The sequence below is a fragment of the Anguilla rostrata genome, chromosome 14, assembly GCF_018555375.3.
Source record: "Anguilla rostrata isolate EN2019 chromosome 14, ASM1855537v3, whole genome shotgun sequence".
Lineage (NCBI taxonomy): Eukaryota > Metazoa > Chordata > Actinopteri > Anguilliformes > Anguillidae > Anguilla > Anguilla rostrata.
The window spans coordinates 26,725,173-26,737,199 of NC_057946.1; the positions used below are offsets into that span (position 1 = coordinate 26,725,173).

General features: G+C 42.7%; 1 protein-coding gene across 3 annotated transcripts in view; it reads left to right on the forward strand.

The window, feature by feature from the left end:
- il11ra (interleukin 11 receptor subunit alpha) overlaps positions 1–10,971 on the forward strand; it is a 41,346-nt gene extending 30,375 nt beyond the window's left edge. For all 3 annotated transcript variants that reach the window (XM_064309020.1, XM_064309019.1, XM_064309021.1), the window contains exons 10-12: positions 1,045–1,141; positions 1,440–1,519; positions 5,483–10,971. In XM_064309020.1, the coding sequence (XP_064165090.1) occupies positions 1,045–1,141; positions 1,440–1,518 (176 nt within the window). In that variant the 3' untranslated portion in view covers position 1,519; positions 5,483–10,971. The remainder of the gene's footprint in view (positions 1–1,044; positions 1,142–1,439; positions 1,520–5,482) is intronic.
- The last annotated feature ends 1,056 nt before the right edge of the window (positions 10,972–12,027 follow it).

Below are 12,027 nucleotides of genomic sequence, written 5' to 3' on the forward strand. Positions count from 1 at the left end.
AAGTGCTGTGTGTGCAAATCTACAGATAAATGATGGGTGTTCAAATCTACAGATAAGTGATGGGTGTTCAAATATACAGATAAGTGTTGGGTGTTCAGATAAGTGCTGAGTGTTCAAATCTACGGATAAGTGATGGGTGTTTAGATAAGTACTGAGTGTTCAAATCTAAAGATAAGTGTTGGGTGTTCAGATAAGTGCTGAGTGTTCAAATCTACAGATAAGTGTTTGGTGTTCAGATAAGTGCTGAGTGTTCAAATCTACAGATAAGTGTTTGGTGTTCAGATAAGTGCTGAGTGTTCAAATCTACGGATAAGTGTTGGGTGATCAGATAAGTGCTGAGTGCGCAAATCTACAGATAAGTGTTGGGTGTTCAAATCTACAGAAGTGTTGGGTCTTCATATCTACATATAACGGTTGGGTCTTCAAATCTACAGATACATTTTGGGTGTTGGTTTTATATCGTATATTGGCACTGGCAAGGACCCGACTCAGGAACTTTGTTACCAGAGAGTTAAAAGTGAACCACATTTGTTAGTGTGCGCGCTCAGGAAGCTAATTTGTGCTCGTGTTAGAAGAGAGAGAACAGTGTTTACGAGCATAGGGCCAAGATAACCGAATGAGTGTAATCAATATGAGGACCGGCAATCTGCTTTCAACTCCTTCCTTTAAGTTTGCTTCCTGCACAGTTTGGCTGTCTAGTTGATGGCCTGTCATTTTTAAAAGTAAATTATGTGTTTCAGTGAAATATTCCCATATTTACATTTTTTTTTTAAAAGACATTGTTCACCAAAAAAAAAAATGCTTGGGATGTCATAATTAAATTGTAACGAGATTTTATTATCTATATATTTCAGTTGTTTTATGTACTTTAGTTGAATGCTGTAAACATCGGCATATGGATAGGCTAGTAAAGCAGATGCAAGTATATGCCCATGCCCAGAAGTGTTACACCTGTGAAAGAGGCTCTTTTGATCTTAGCGTGGTTGTCTGTTGTGGTCTCCCTGACTGACTGATCTTTTGTGTGTGTGTCTCTCTTATACGCAGACGAGGACGAGTACACGAGTCTGGGAGTGCTGATCTCCCTCGGCCTGTTTGCAGGGCTCATCCTGTCCACGCTTTCCGCTTTAGTCGTCTTTCTAGGGTAAGGGTCTCTCTGTTCCGTCGGCTGCTGTTAAACACGTCTTCGCCACACGCGCCTCTAACCGCTCTTCCACTCCCAAAACCCAAAAAACCTGACCACGAGACAGCGCGGTGCTTTTGTGCCCAGATGCGCATGCTTTAATTCCGTTGCAGTATTATGTAACCGAGTCAGATGCAAATTCTCGCAATTTTGTCATTGATGCATACCTGATAGCACAGTTCTTAATTACTGTGCAGATCTTTGTTTTGTGTACGGTTAGTGTAATCTGAAAACCAGTGCTCTCTGTCTGGAAATGCAGGGTTCGGCAAAGGAGGCGGGATGAGATGATTAAACAAGAATTGACCTCAATGGTGAAAATGAAGTCCTTGCCAATATAAGGTGAGTGAGACCTGTTTTTCTCCATTACATCAGTGTCATGTAGCTAAGGCACAGGGCTCTATGTATACGTGTTGTGCATTGAATGCACAACACTTATACATAGAGAGATGAATGGATTAAATGATTCTCGTTTGGGAAAGACGGTGGAAAGGCTTCTGATCTGAGCGCATGGTTCAGTTCCAGTTCCGGTTCCAGTGTAGAGTTTCTGTCCTTTACTTCCGTTTAGCTCCCAGGGTACTGGTAGCTTGGCAACAGGTGCATAAAGATCAAAGATCAGCAGAGCGGGGGGGGTCAAGATATTTTTTTTCAAAGAGAAGCAAGTTGCGTTGCCGTGCCAACAAAGCCTTATTATCACAGTATTATTGTTATTCAACCTTGTGTGAAATTCAGTGGGTAGGCCACTGTAATTATAATAATTTATTCACTGCCGATTGACTGAAGTTAGTAGCGCGTCTGACAAGTACATTTTGTTGTGACAGTGACATACTAGTTACTGACACATGATCACTCAGAGATTCAGTTCAGTAATGCTTTGTTGACAGACGTGTCCATTATTAAACAACATGCCTCTAGTTTTAAACTAAATATGCTTTTTACTTTTAGGCTACAGTCTTTTTTAAACGTTGAAAGCACCACTGTCCAAAATAACTTTTATTGCCGATTGTTTGGTTGCTAAAGAGAGAAAACGTCTCTTTCAAATGGTCTGAAATGAAAGGCTGACAGTCAGAATCGCAGCGTTGGCAAAAATGGACAGAAAAAATACACATTCATCTGACCACTGTTCCCTGAAGCCAGACGTTTGTGGCAGTCGTATATCATGAAACTGTTGCCTTTACCAAGTAATTTTAACTTGGATGCCATTTTGAAATGAAATACAGTTATTTCCATTCCACAACGTTCAAAGCCCCAGCGCAAAACATAAAAAAATCAAAAAATGAAGCTTTGACAACAGGCTGCTAACAGAGCAGTCGAAGCATTGTCCAGGCAGCCACCCAGCTCTTTTTTTTCCTAGAAAACTGTTTTGAATAGTGTTTCATATGATCGTTCTTGATGATGTGATGTGTGATGGTTAGATTTTAATGAAATCTACATATCCATGTCACAGCTGTCCTAAAAAAGCAAATGACCCATTGACGTCAAAATGTAAATGTAGCGGTACCCTGGGCCACAAAGAAAATTTCAAAGAATTATATTATCCCACATGCAACTTCCCTGAGGAATACTTAACCTGTTGATCCCTACCTCCCTTCTGCACTTGGTGTACTTGAAGCTCTGTTATGTTGTGTCTTTTGCATTTCTATGATTTGTGCTGTTTTTGTGTATTTTGCTATATTTATATTTTGTGGTTGTTGTTTTTAATGCAATGGTGAAGCCAAAGGCAAATTTCCACGGATGGAAAATAGTTTTCAAATCAAATCTGATTTTAGATAATCTAATCTAATCTAAATATTGCTATCATTGTCTTTTTATTATAATCCCATATAAAAACAAGAGGCGGTTGCTAGGCCAGAGCCAAATTTAGAATGAGGCCTGCCAATTTCTACCCCCTGCACTAAGAGGCCTAATCCTCTCTACTGATCACTCTGTAATTTAGGTTTCCCTCCCGAATAGCAGCTTGCTGGTTGATAGCAGTGATAAGCACGCTGGGGCTTTTTATTTACTCTCTCCATTAGCCCGTCTGTTCTGGCTGCTTCCTCTACACCCTGCTGCTAATACTCTCACTGCTTCCAACCGCACGGGTTGCCAGTCACTGGATGTTTATGTGTTACTGAGGGGGGGCTTTCTCCAGTCCGCTCATTAAAATGTAATTCCCTCCCCTTCGCGCTGTTGCAAAATGGCTGTTTTCTTTTCTCCCAAGTCTGTGGAATTTTAGGTTTATTTATTTTTTGTTTATTTGAACACTCTCCCAGCCACCAGATATCACTGTTTTCAAGCTGTTTTTGCTGATTTTTGAGTCCCCGCCCCTCTCCCCTTCCTTCTGGTTGAGTAAGTTTTTGCTCTCTTATCAGTTATGACACGCTGCCAGTACTGTGGTGTAGCAGGGCGGTCAGAGCTGTGCGGGACCTCATTGTGCTGGGCTACACCTCCCCCGCCCGCCCCCGCCCGCCCCCCCCAGACGGAGGCCTCTGAGGTTCCACACTGTGGTTTTAACCCTTTGGTGGTTCCTCGGCACCCCAGAGCCTCCTCAAGGTGTTTAGGTGCTGCCTGGGTCCGCAGAAACCCACGACACGGGCGTGGCACTTTAATGGCGAGTGGCCTGCCAGGCCGTGCGACCCGGGCCTTCGAGAACAGTTAGCACCTACGGAGGTCACGTGACGGTGGAGCCTCGCCAGGGACTCTCGAGCTTCCTGGAAACGGCCGCCCTGGTTGCCGGGCGCGCTGCGACGGCTCACGGGCCGACAGTCTAACGGACAGAACACGACGTTCCGCTGGCGAGCCGCCGGCTCCATGGCGGCTGCACTTGAGCGGCAGGGGGCTGCCGTCGCGGTAACGGGCGGCGCTAATTCCTCACGCCTCCTCGACGTTCCCGGGGGCCGCCTGAGTAAAGAGGTCCTGCCGACCCCCGGCTGACGCAAAACGTTCCCCGCGGCGCTGCCGCCAGGTTGTGGCTGTGTTACAGCATCGACGGAACATTGTGGGAACACGTTGTGCAAACTGGGAAGAAGGTCCTGTTTGGGCTGCACCCGTAAGTGGTGTCACATAAACATTTGTGAAGTGGATGCAGCCTCTCTCCGGCTGTGTGTATTTTTCTCCCCGTGGTTGCCAGGTTTTTGTCTGCGTACAACTTCAAGTAGGTGCCAGGCAGCTATTTATACCCGTCACGGGGGGATTTCTGGCTTCAGACCAGCTCACTCTCTGAGGGCTGTCAGGTAGCTATAACAACCTAGCTCTAGTTCTTTACCCATGGGGTATGTGCACAGCCTCCATGTTCTTCAGTAACACAGAGCTCTAAGAAGGTGGCCATTTTGATTGTATAAGCGCATCAGACACTTTACTCTCACAGGTGTTTAAGTTCAGAGATGGACACTTAATCCCAGATCCCTCTATTGTCCGCTGGGTTGTTTTTCAGGTCTTTCATGTGTAGACCTTTAGTGTTCAGGGCCTCCCGTCTTTTCAATGCAGGACTGCATCAGCTGTCCCCTTCTAAGCCTTGGGGTCTTGTGTGACTCACAGCAGGTATTCAGATCAGCTCTTAGCGCGTCGCGTAGATCATGTTTCTGGGCCCGCCCCCCGTCAACGCGGTCATCTGGCCCCTTTGGATCTGGGATGGCATTTCGTTGAGTCACGTTTGGGGTGCGTGGGCCTCTGAAAGCCCCCGCCCCCCATCCCCCCCTCCCTCCCCCATCCCCCCAGAGCGGTGGCAGCTTTTCTGTCACCCCGTCAACAGGGTCTCCTTGAACTTTTTGTTCACGGGTCGCCACGGCGACGGCCCGGGGTCGGAGGCCACGGCCATGTTTTTTGTGGATCCCTGTTCGTTTTCTTTTGGTCGCGGTTTTTATTTCCGCGCGTTCCGCCGGCTGAAGAGCGAGCGCTGGGCTCTGCGGTCTCCTTCAGACGGTTTCGGCGGTTTTTCCTCCCCGTTCCTTTATGTAGACCGCGGACACCACTCAGAACGCGCAGCTCGACAGACGATTAGGTGGGAACCGTTCGGTTCATTCGATCAACTGTTTCATGTCGCGTGCTGCTTAGCTTAACTGGCGCTACTCGTCTGCGGCAGACAGAGAATTTTTGGGGAGATCGCCAGTTACCAGGGAGTTGCCTATCCCTGCCCAGCAGGAACCAGCCCTAGGACATAAACAAACTCATGGCTGGAGTTTGTGCCAGAGCGAGAAATGTGCAGGCCATGTTTGTGAAGCCTTCCCTCCGTCTGCGAGCCTGTAATCTTGCTGAGCCGGCTGCAGGTTGTAATTAACGATGATTTATACCTTTCTAAGCGACTGTCTTTTCTTCTGCTCTTCCCAGATGGCCCGGATTGGCGCACTCCAATGTAAGCACCCCCCCCCCCCCCATCTCCCTTTGGGTGTCCTGAAAGGGGAGCGCTACCACTGCCAGCAATCGGGGCAGAAATTACCCACAGTCCACCAGGTTCCTGCGCCGCGCGGCTGCTATTCGAGGGTCCACCCCTTCCAGTGGATTTTTGATTTTTGATTTTTTTGGGCGAACTGTGAACTTGTACAGCCTCTTTAGCGCAAGCAACGGATAAGAAATCGGATCTCTTTCGTGGATTCGCTTCACAGACCGACCTGAACCGAGAGAGAAAAAAAAAATAACAGAACATTGCTCTTGGTTCTTGCTTAGTTTTTGTATTTTTTATTTTTGAAAAAAAATCTGAATACACATTTATAGAAAATGGTCCGCTCAACATTTCACTGAGTGACTCTTTACAGGACCGCTGTGAAAGGATGACGTTCGTCACTATTTGTCAAAAGAGAGCAGTGTTTTGGGCATTACGGACACACGTTTATTTTTATATTGGAGTTTAGAGAAATGGGAATCGAGCGAAGGCTTGCCGACAGGCTGCTGCTATCTGTCCTGGGGCGAGAAGGAAGCGAGAGGTTACTGTAACGATGGCGGACACGCGAGCAGGAATAAGGCCTCGTTTTTACCGTGCCACAGGAGAACCCCGAGCCCCGCCCGGACGCGTTCTGCGTGAAGTCGGACGGTCCGAAGGTCGGGTTGGGGGGAAATCTCTTTTCTTTACCTCCTCCTAGTGCCCCTCCCGTCCTAACTCGCGGAGGGCTCGGTTTAGACGCACGGAAGGTCGTTGTCGTCGTCGTCTTCACGCCCCAACGGACTTTGGCGGGACCGGTGAGAAAAACGTCACCGCGGGTCCCTGTTAGTTTTGAATTCCGAAAAAAAAACTAGGAACTTGCGTCGGGTTCATCGGCTGATTTACGTTCACTCAACGATTCCGACTTTTAACAAAGGGCCTGATGAGAAGAGTGTGATTTTATTTCAAAACCATCGCTTGGATGGATGACTCACAAGGGTCACATCACATGACCAGAAGATGTCAAAGTAAGTCTTTTCCCAAAGGGCTTGTCACCACATGACCATTGGAATTTCTGCAAGAGGACACAATTCGAATTGAGAAAAGAGAAGGTCCGACAGAGCTGCCATTATCTTAATGTTTGTGTCAATGCGAAAATAATTATTTCACCCAAATATTCAGGGTGCAGTTTGCACCACCTGCTTTCATTTCTCTCTGAATCAGTGTCAGAAATTATTGTCTGCAACCATTTGTTTAAAAGATATGTTGTGAGAATCTATGTGTAAGCAGTGAAACCCAACAGCCAACTAGACTGTAATGGCTGCCACAGCGTCAGCTGTTCGCTGTTCCTCTCAGGCTGTTACCCGGTCCGTTAAAATGTCTGCGCAAGTCTCTTAAATTAAGAGGGTGCTTTTCTTAGAACTCCAGAGAGTATAAAATCACGATAGATCATTCAAGTTTGGGCATATTCGCTATTTGAAATCGAAGACGCATAGAATACAGATTTTGACATCATTATTATATGTTCCTCTAAACTGTGAGGTGCTGTAACGTTAAAAGATAAAAATATTGCATTGTATCCGAACCAATCTACCATGTTTCCTCAGCCAGAGCTCTCCATCCAGACATAGGTATGATAATCACTTTAAACTTTGCTATGTATATTATATTAACCTACAAGTGAAAAGGTATTTTAGTTTGTATGAACATATATCTGTATATATATATATTTTTATTTTTTTTCCCGTTGGTGTAAAATGACTGATCTCTCGAATGGATGACCCCACATAACCTCTGTGACACGTACACATGCAGTGATGTTAAGCTTACAACAATCTCTGCCCCAGTCATGTAGCATAAGCGCTTTTTTTTTATTTATTTTTTTATTTTTTATTTTTTATTAGAAAAGCGTAAAACAAGCTAAATGAGGCTTTAGGAATTTATATGTGAGTTAATTAGAGAATGGAAGACTGAAATGTTTTCTTGCTGTTGACTTATGGACCATGCAATGTTTCCATTAGTACTTTTTTTTTTTTTCAAGATGTCTGTCTTTCGCCCACCTAGAAGATCTTCAGACTAACCGCATGTGACTGACACCCAGAATCCTCGAGTAAACGACTTGCTTAAAACGTCCAGATAGGAACATAATGGATAAACGTGAAAAATATTTCTGTAATCGGAACATAAAATCATAAATTGTGCACAAAACCTAATTAGGATGCGTTTCTGATTTAAAGAAAGTACTGAATTAAAACCTCATGTATCAGCAGAGAGATCATTTTAAGACCAACATTTTTTTGGAGAGAGTTGCCCTGGAAATACTGTTCAGGACCGATGCCATGGATAGCCATGAGGAAACTGTGCTCCTGGTTCATGAATGCACAACACATTCACTCGGTTAGAGATTTATTTTTGCCCAGCATGCACAGTTTAATATATGGGCCTGCGGTTTTTCAGGATTGTAAGTTTGTAAGGACCAGTTAAAAGCACTTGGGAACATAATGTAGTTGCTGGTGGATGTGTTCGGGTGTAGTTTTATAACGAGGTCTTGTAAGCACGAGAGAAGAGAAGAACTGAAGAGGGACGAACGTGCTTGCAATCAGTTATTTAGTTTTTTTTATGGTGCACGGGGTGCTTTTGCAGTAAACGCGTTTTTTGCAGCGCTACAAATACTGTACAATCAAACACATTTAGGATGAATGTTAAATGCTTTCTGCTCCTAATAATTTAAGGAGCCCAGTGGTTTCTTTGATGGTGTCATACATACATACCTACATGTTTGATAAAGCTGCAGTTCTGAACATTTGTCCTTAGTTAAAGCATTTGCTTGTAGAGGTATGAACCAGCATTGAAGCTTGCAGCCGGAATCCACAGCATCACCCCAGCATGTCTCACATTGTGTACGCTTGCTGTTGTTTTATTGCCCGTTTTTATTGCCCGGATTACAGTTTGAGATTATAAATCCCATTCACACACTCTAAATGTTGAGAAGTGCTCAGGTTCTTGAGCCTCCAGGATTTTGACATACATTCTGTTTGGATCAGAGTTTGAGATTATAAATCCCGTTCACATAATGTTGGAAAGTTCTCGAGTTCTTGAGTGTCCAGGATTTTGACATAGGTTCTGTTTGAATAGCAGAGTTTGAGATTGTAAATCCCATTTACATTATTTTGGATTGTGCTCGAGTTGGTGAGACTCCTGTTTTCTGACATTCTTTTTACTTCAGAACGGTAAAAGTTGAGTTTATTCACTGACATTTCTTGTAGTTTTTGCTGCCACTATTTTAGTGTCATTTTTTAAATCTGGTCTTCTCTTTTTGGCGGTTTGGAACAAACTGGTAGAATTCTCTCATCAATTTTCAAGTGAAAGTTTTTGAAACCCAACAAATGCACAGATGTTCCATGAATTTTCTATCAGAAAGTATTTGTATGGACATTTGCATATTCTATCAGATAGTGCTCAATACAATAAAATATATGAATTCTTGTGTATACTGTAACAGTGTGAATGCACACATTAGGAAGGCATGAATCTGCAACAGTTTTTTCTCAAGAATTTACTCAAGAATGATATCAAATGTCAGTTTGAGTTATATATAGGCTGCCAAGCCATTAACGGGTGCATATCAATTACCAGAAAATGTCTTGCTATGTGGACTTGAAATGTAAACATTCAAGTTTACACTATTTGTCTTGGCTGTCTGTATGTTTTTTTAAATTTTTTTATCCAAGGGTAATGTTTTAGAAAAGGAGACTTATTTTGCTTGTATATCATTCAAATTTAGGTTCAGAACATTTTTTTATACAAACAGTAGTGTTTTAAGGCTGACATATATTACATGCGAGTACATTAAAGTACATGGGAATGCTAATAGAACTTGGGTAAGTTGCACGAAAGGTTTTTTTGTTGTTGTCGGAAAGGACACACGGATAATGTGTGAAGGTTTTAACAGGCTTAAGTTTGAACAGGTTTGAAGATGGTTTTCTGTTGGCAGCTACACCTGCTGTGCTGTAGATTTCAGCAGAGAAAAAACTGCGCTTAATTTGTCGGAACTAGCTACAGGGGAGTTGCGGATAGTTCATGAACCACCTGCCAATAATTGCGGATTTAATTTTATGATCGTTGTTTTAAGGCATAATTTTTTGCTCAACTTTGTGCTTAACTTTCATTTAACTTTCATTCAACTTTCCCATTGAATTAGTGTTGGACTCGGACACGGTAAGCATCATTTACGGCACAAGGCATGCGTCTCAACGACCTGTTATATAATTTCCAGAAATAGACGGCGCTTGCGGTTTAAAAGCCGTCTTGTTGAAGCCGAGCAGGCGTGGTCCTGTCGACGGTGGTGCAGCGGAGAGCGTAGTTTCGTGAGAACGGTCTACGGTGCCGTCCCGTATAGCAGGGAGGACGACCGTGGCGATGACGGCCAGGGATTGGTGGGAAAACGCCGGCCTGGTCGGTCCACATAGCGCAGAGAGGAATTCCAAAACAAACAAGATCTTCTTTCCTTTTCTACCGCTTGTTTCTTTGTGATGTGTCAAGTGCTCTGTAGTAGGTGACTCAACGAAACCACAATGGTTGGATTGCGTACGCTCTCTTGTTTGTACAGGACCAGACTCAGCAAGGCATGGTTGCTGTGGTTATTTTGGGTGGCCATTTCGTTTCTGTTGAACTGATTTCAAAGCCAAAGGCTGCAGGAAAAAAAAATACATTCAGGTTATCCTTCAGATGCTCCACGTACAGACAGATAATACAAGTGAAATATGCAGGCTAGTTTAATTAAACTTTCAATCAGATTGAGAATTGACCTTTCTTATTGAATGATAGACACTCCAACACAAACACTAAAAGTAAAAAATTTAAGAAAACAAAAGTGTGTTGCTCTGTATGGTTTGTTGAACTGGGTCAAGAGTGGAATTTTTGTCAACAGTGTATATATGAAACATTGTTTTAGACTTATACATAAAATTCATTTCAAAATGAATCATTTTTGTAGGGCTACTTTAAAATTGTATCCATACTTTAGTATTGATTAGGAAAAGTCCCAAGTTGCCTTGTCTTTTATTGAAAATTGAGGAAATTGTATATTGTTGGTCAGAAGCTACCCAGCTACCACAAAACGCTCTCACAGTGTTGTTGCCATGTACTGTAGTGGCAATGCTACAACATTGACAGAACATTCCAGTAACATTGTGAGAATATATTTTGTGTCAGCTAGCTACATGATGGCTGCTCATTGGCTCCATGAATGGTACACGCCCAAGGGTGAGTAGCACTTGGGTGTTTACCTTTGACACAACACTTTTTATTTTTGTAAATGGAGCAGAAAATGAGCCCATTTTAAGTGACAATAAGTATGCTTACTATATGACTATATGTGTACGACTATATAAGGAATAAGCTGTTTTGTAACTATCCGTGTTTGTATTTGTACTTATGTGAAATAAATGCTATTTTATCATGTACTTGTAAGTTGTGTTTTTTACAAGTTGAATTTAATTTCAGCAGTAAACATGAGGATCAACAGTTTTGCCTCACTGAGGTCTTTGTGTGATCAGTTCTGATGACAGTTGTAGTATAGCCAAATTGCTTGGAGTTTGACAAAAATATTAAGTTTTTTCTATATTTTGGTAACTCGTTAAATTCAGTGCAATGCAGTCCAAGAATTAAATATAAGCCTATGGCATATGCCTGTGGTGTTATGATGGTTTCCCTATATTCCTCCTTAATGCAAAATTATATCTGTTATATATTTGTTTACACTGGATTATATATTGTAAGGAGAGACAAATTACTGCATGTACAGTTTTTGACCACTTGACACAATGTCAAAGCAGGGCACTACCATAGATGATCTGGAAAGAGATGATTTAGACCAATTAATTTAGAGAGAAGAAAAAAAAAGTGTTTCAAATCTCTAGTCTTCTGAGTAAAATATATTTCTCTAGGCTCCCTAATCCATATGGTAGGTTAGGATTAACCATCCTGTAAAATGGTACCCAGCGAGCAATCAAATATCTCGGAGTAAGGCTGTTTCTAAACCTGAATTCCCTTTTTGGAAATGTACAATGATGTGTTTCGCACAGATATGTTATTCTTCCCAAGCTCTGCCAAGGTCTGCCTCAGAAAAGGATATGACCGGAAAAAAGTGAGCATGAACCCAATTAGCTTAATGAAGCAACGGAAATGCGTTGCTCACAATATTACATTAGATAGATGCATTTATTAGATAACGGTGTGAGACAAACAAATTCCCCTTCCCCCGTTATTGGGTGACAGATATAGATGGATTTCTTTGTTGAATAGATACAGATTGTGTTGACCGCACACAGTAAAATGTTCCGTGTTAAATCAACTCTTACAGAGTACATATGGTTCCCATCGGGCTCATATGTGCTCTGTTAGTTTAATTAGCACTGGGCATTTTACTGTGTACATATCCTTATTATAGAGTGTAAAATGGTAAACCTTAAAGCATTTGGTTAAACTCTGGTTACACTTAAGTTCTGCCAGTTAA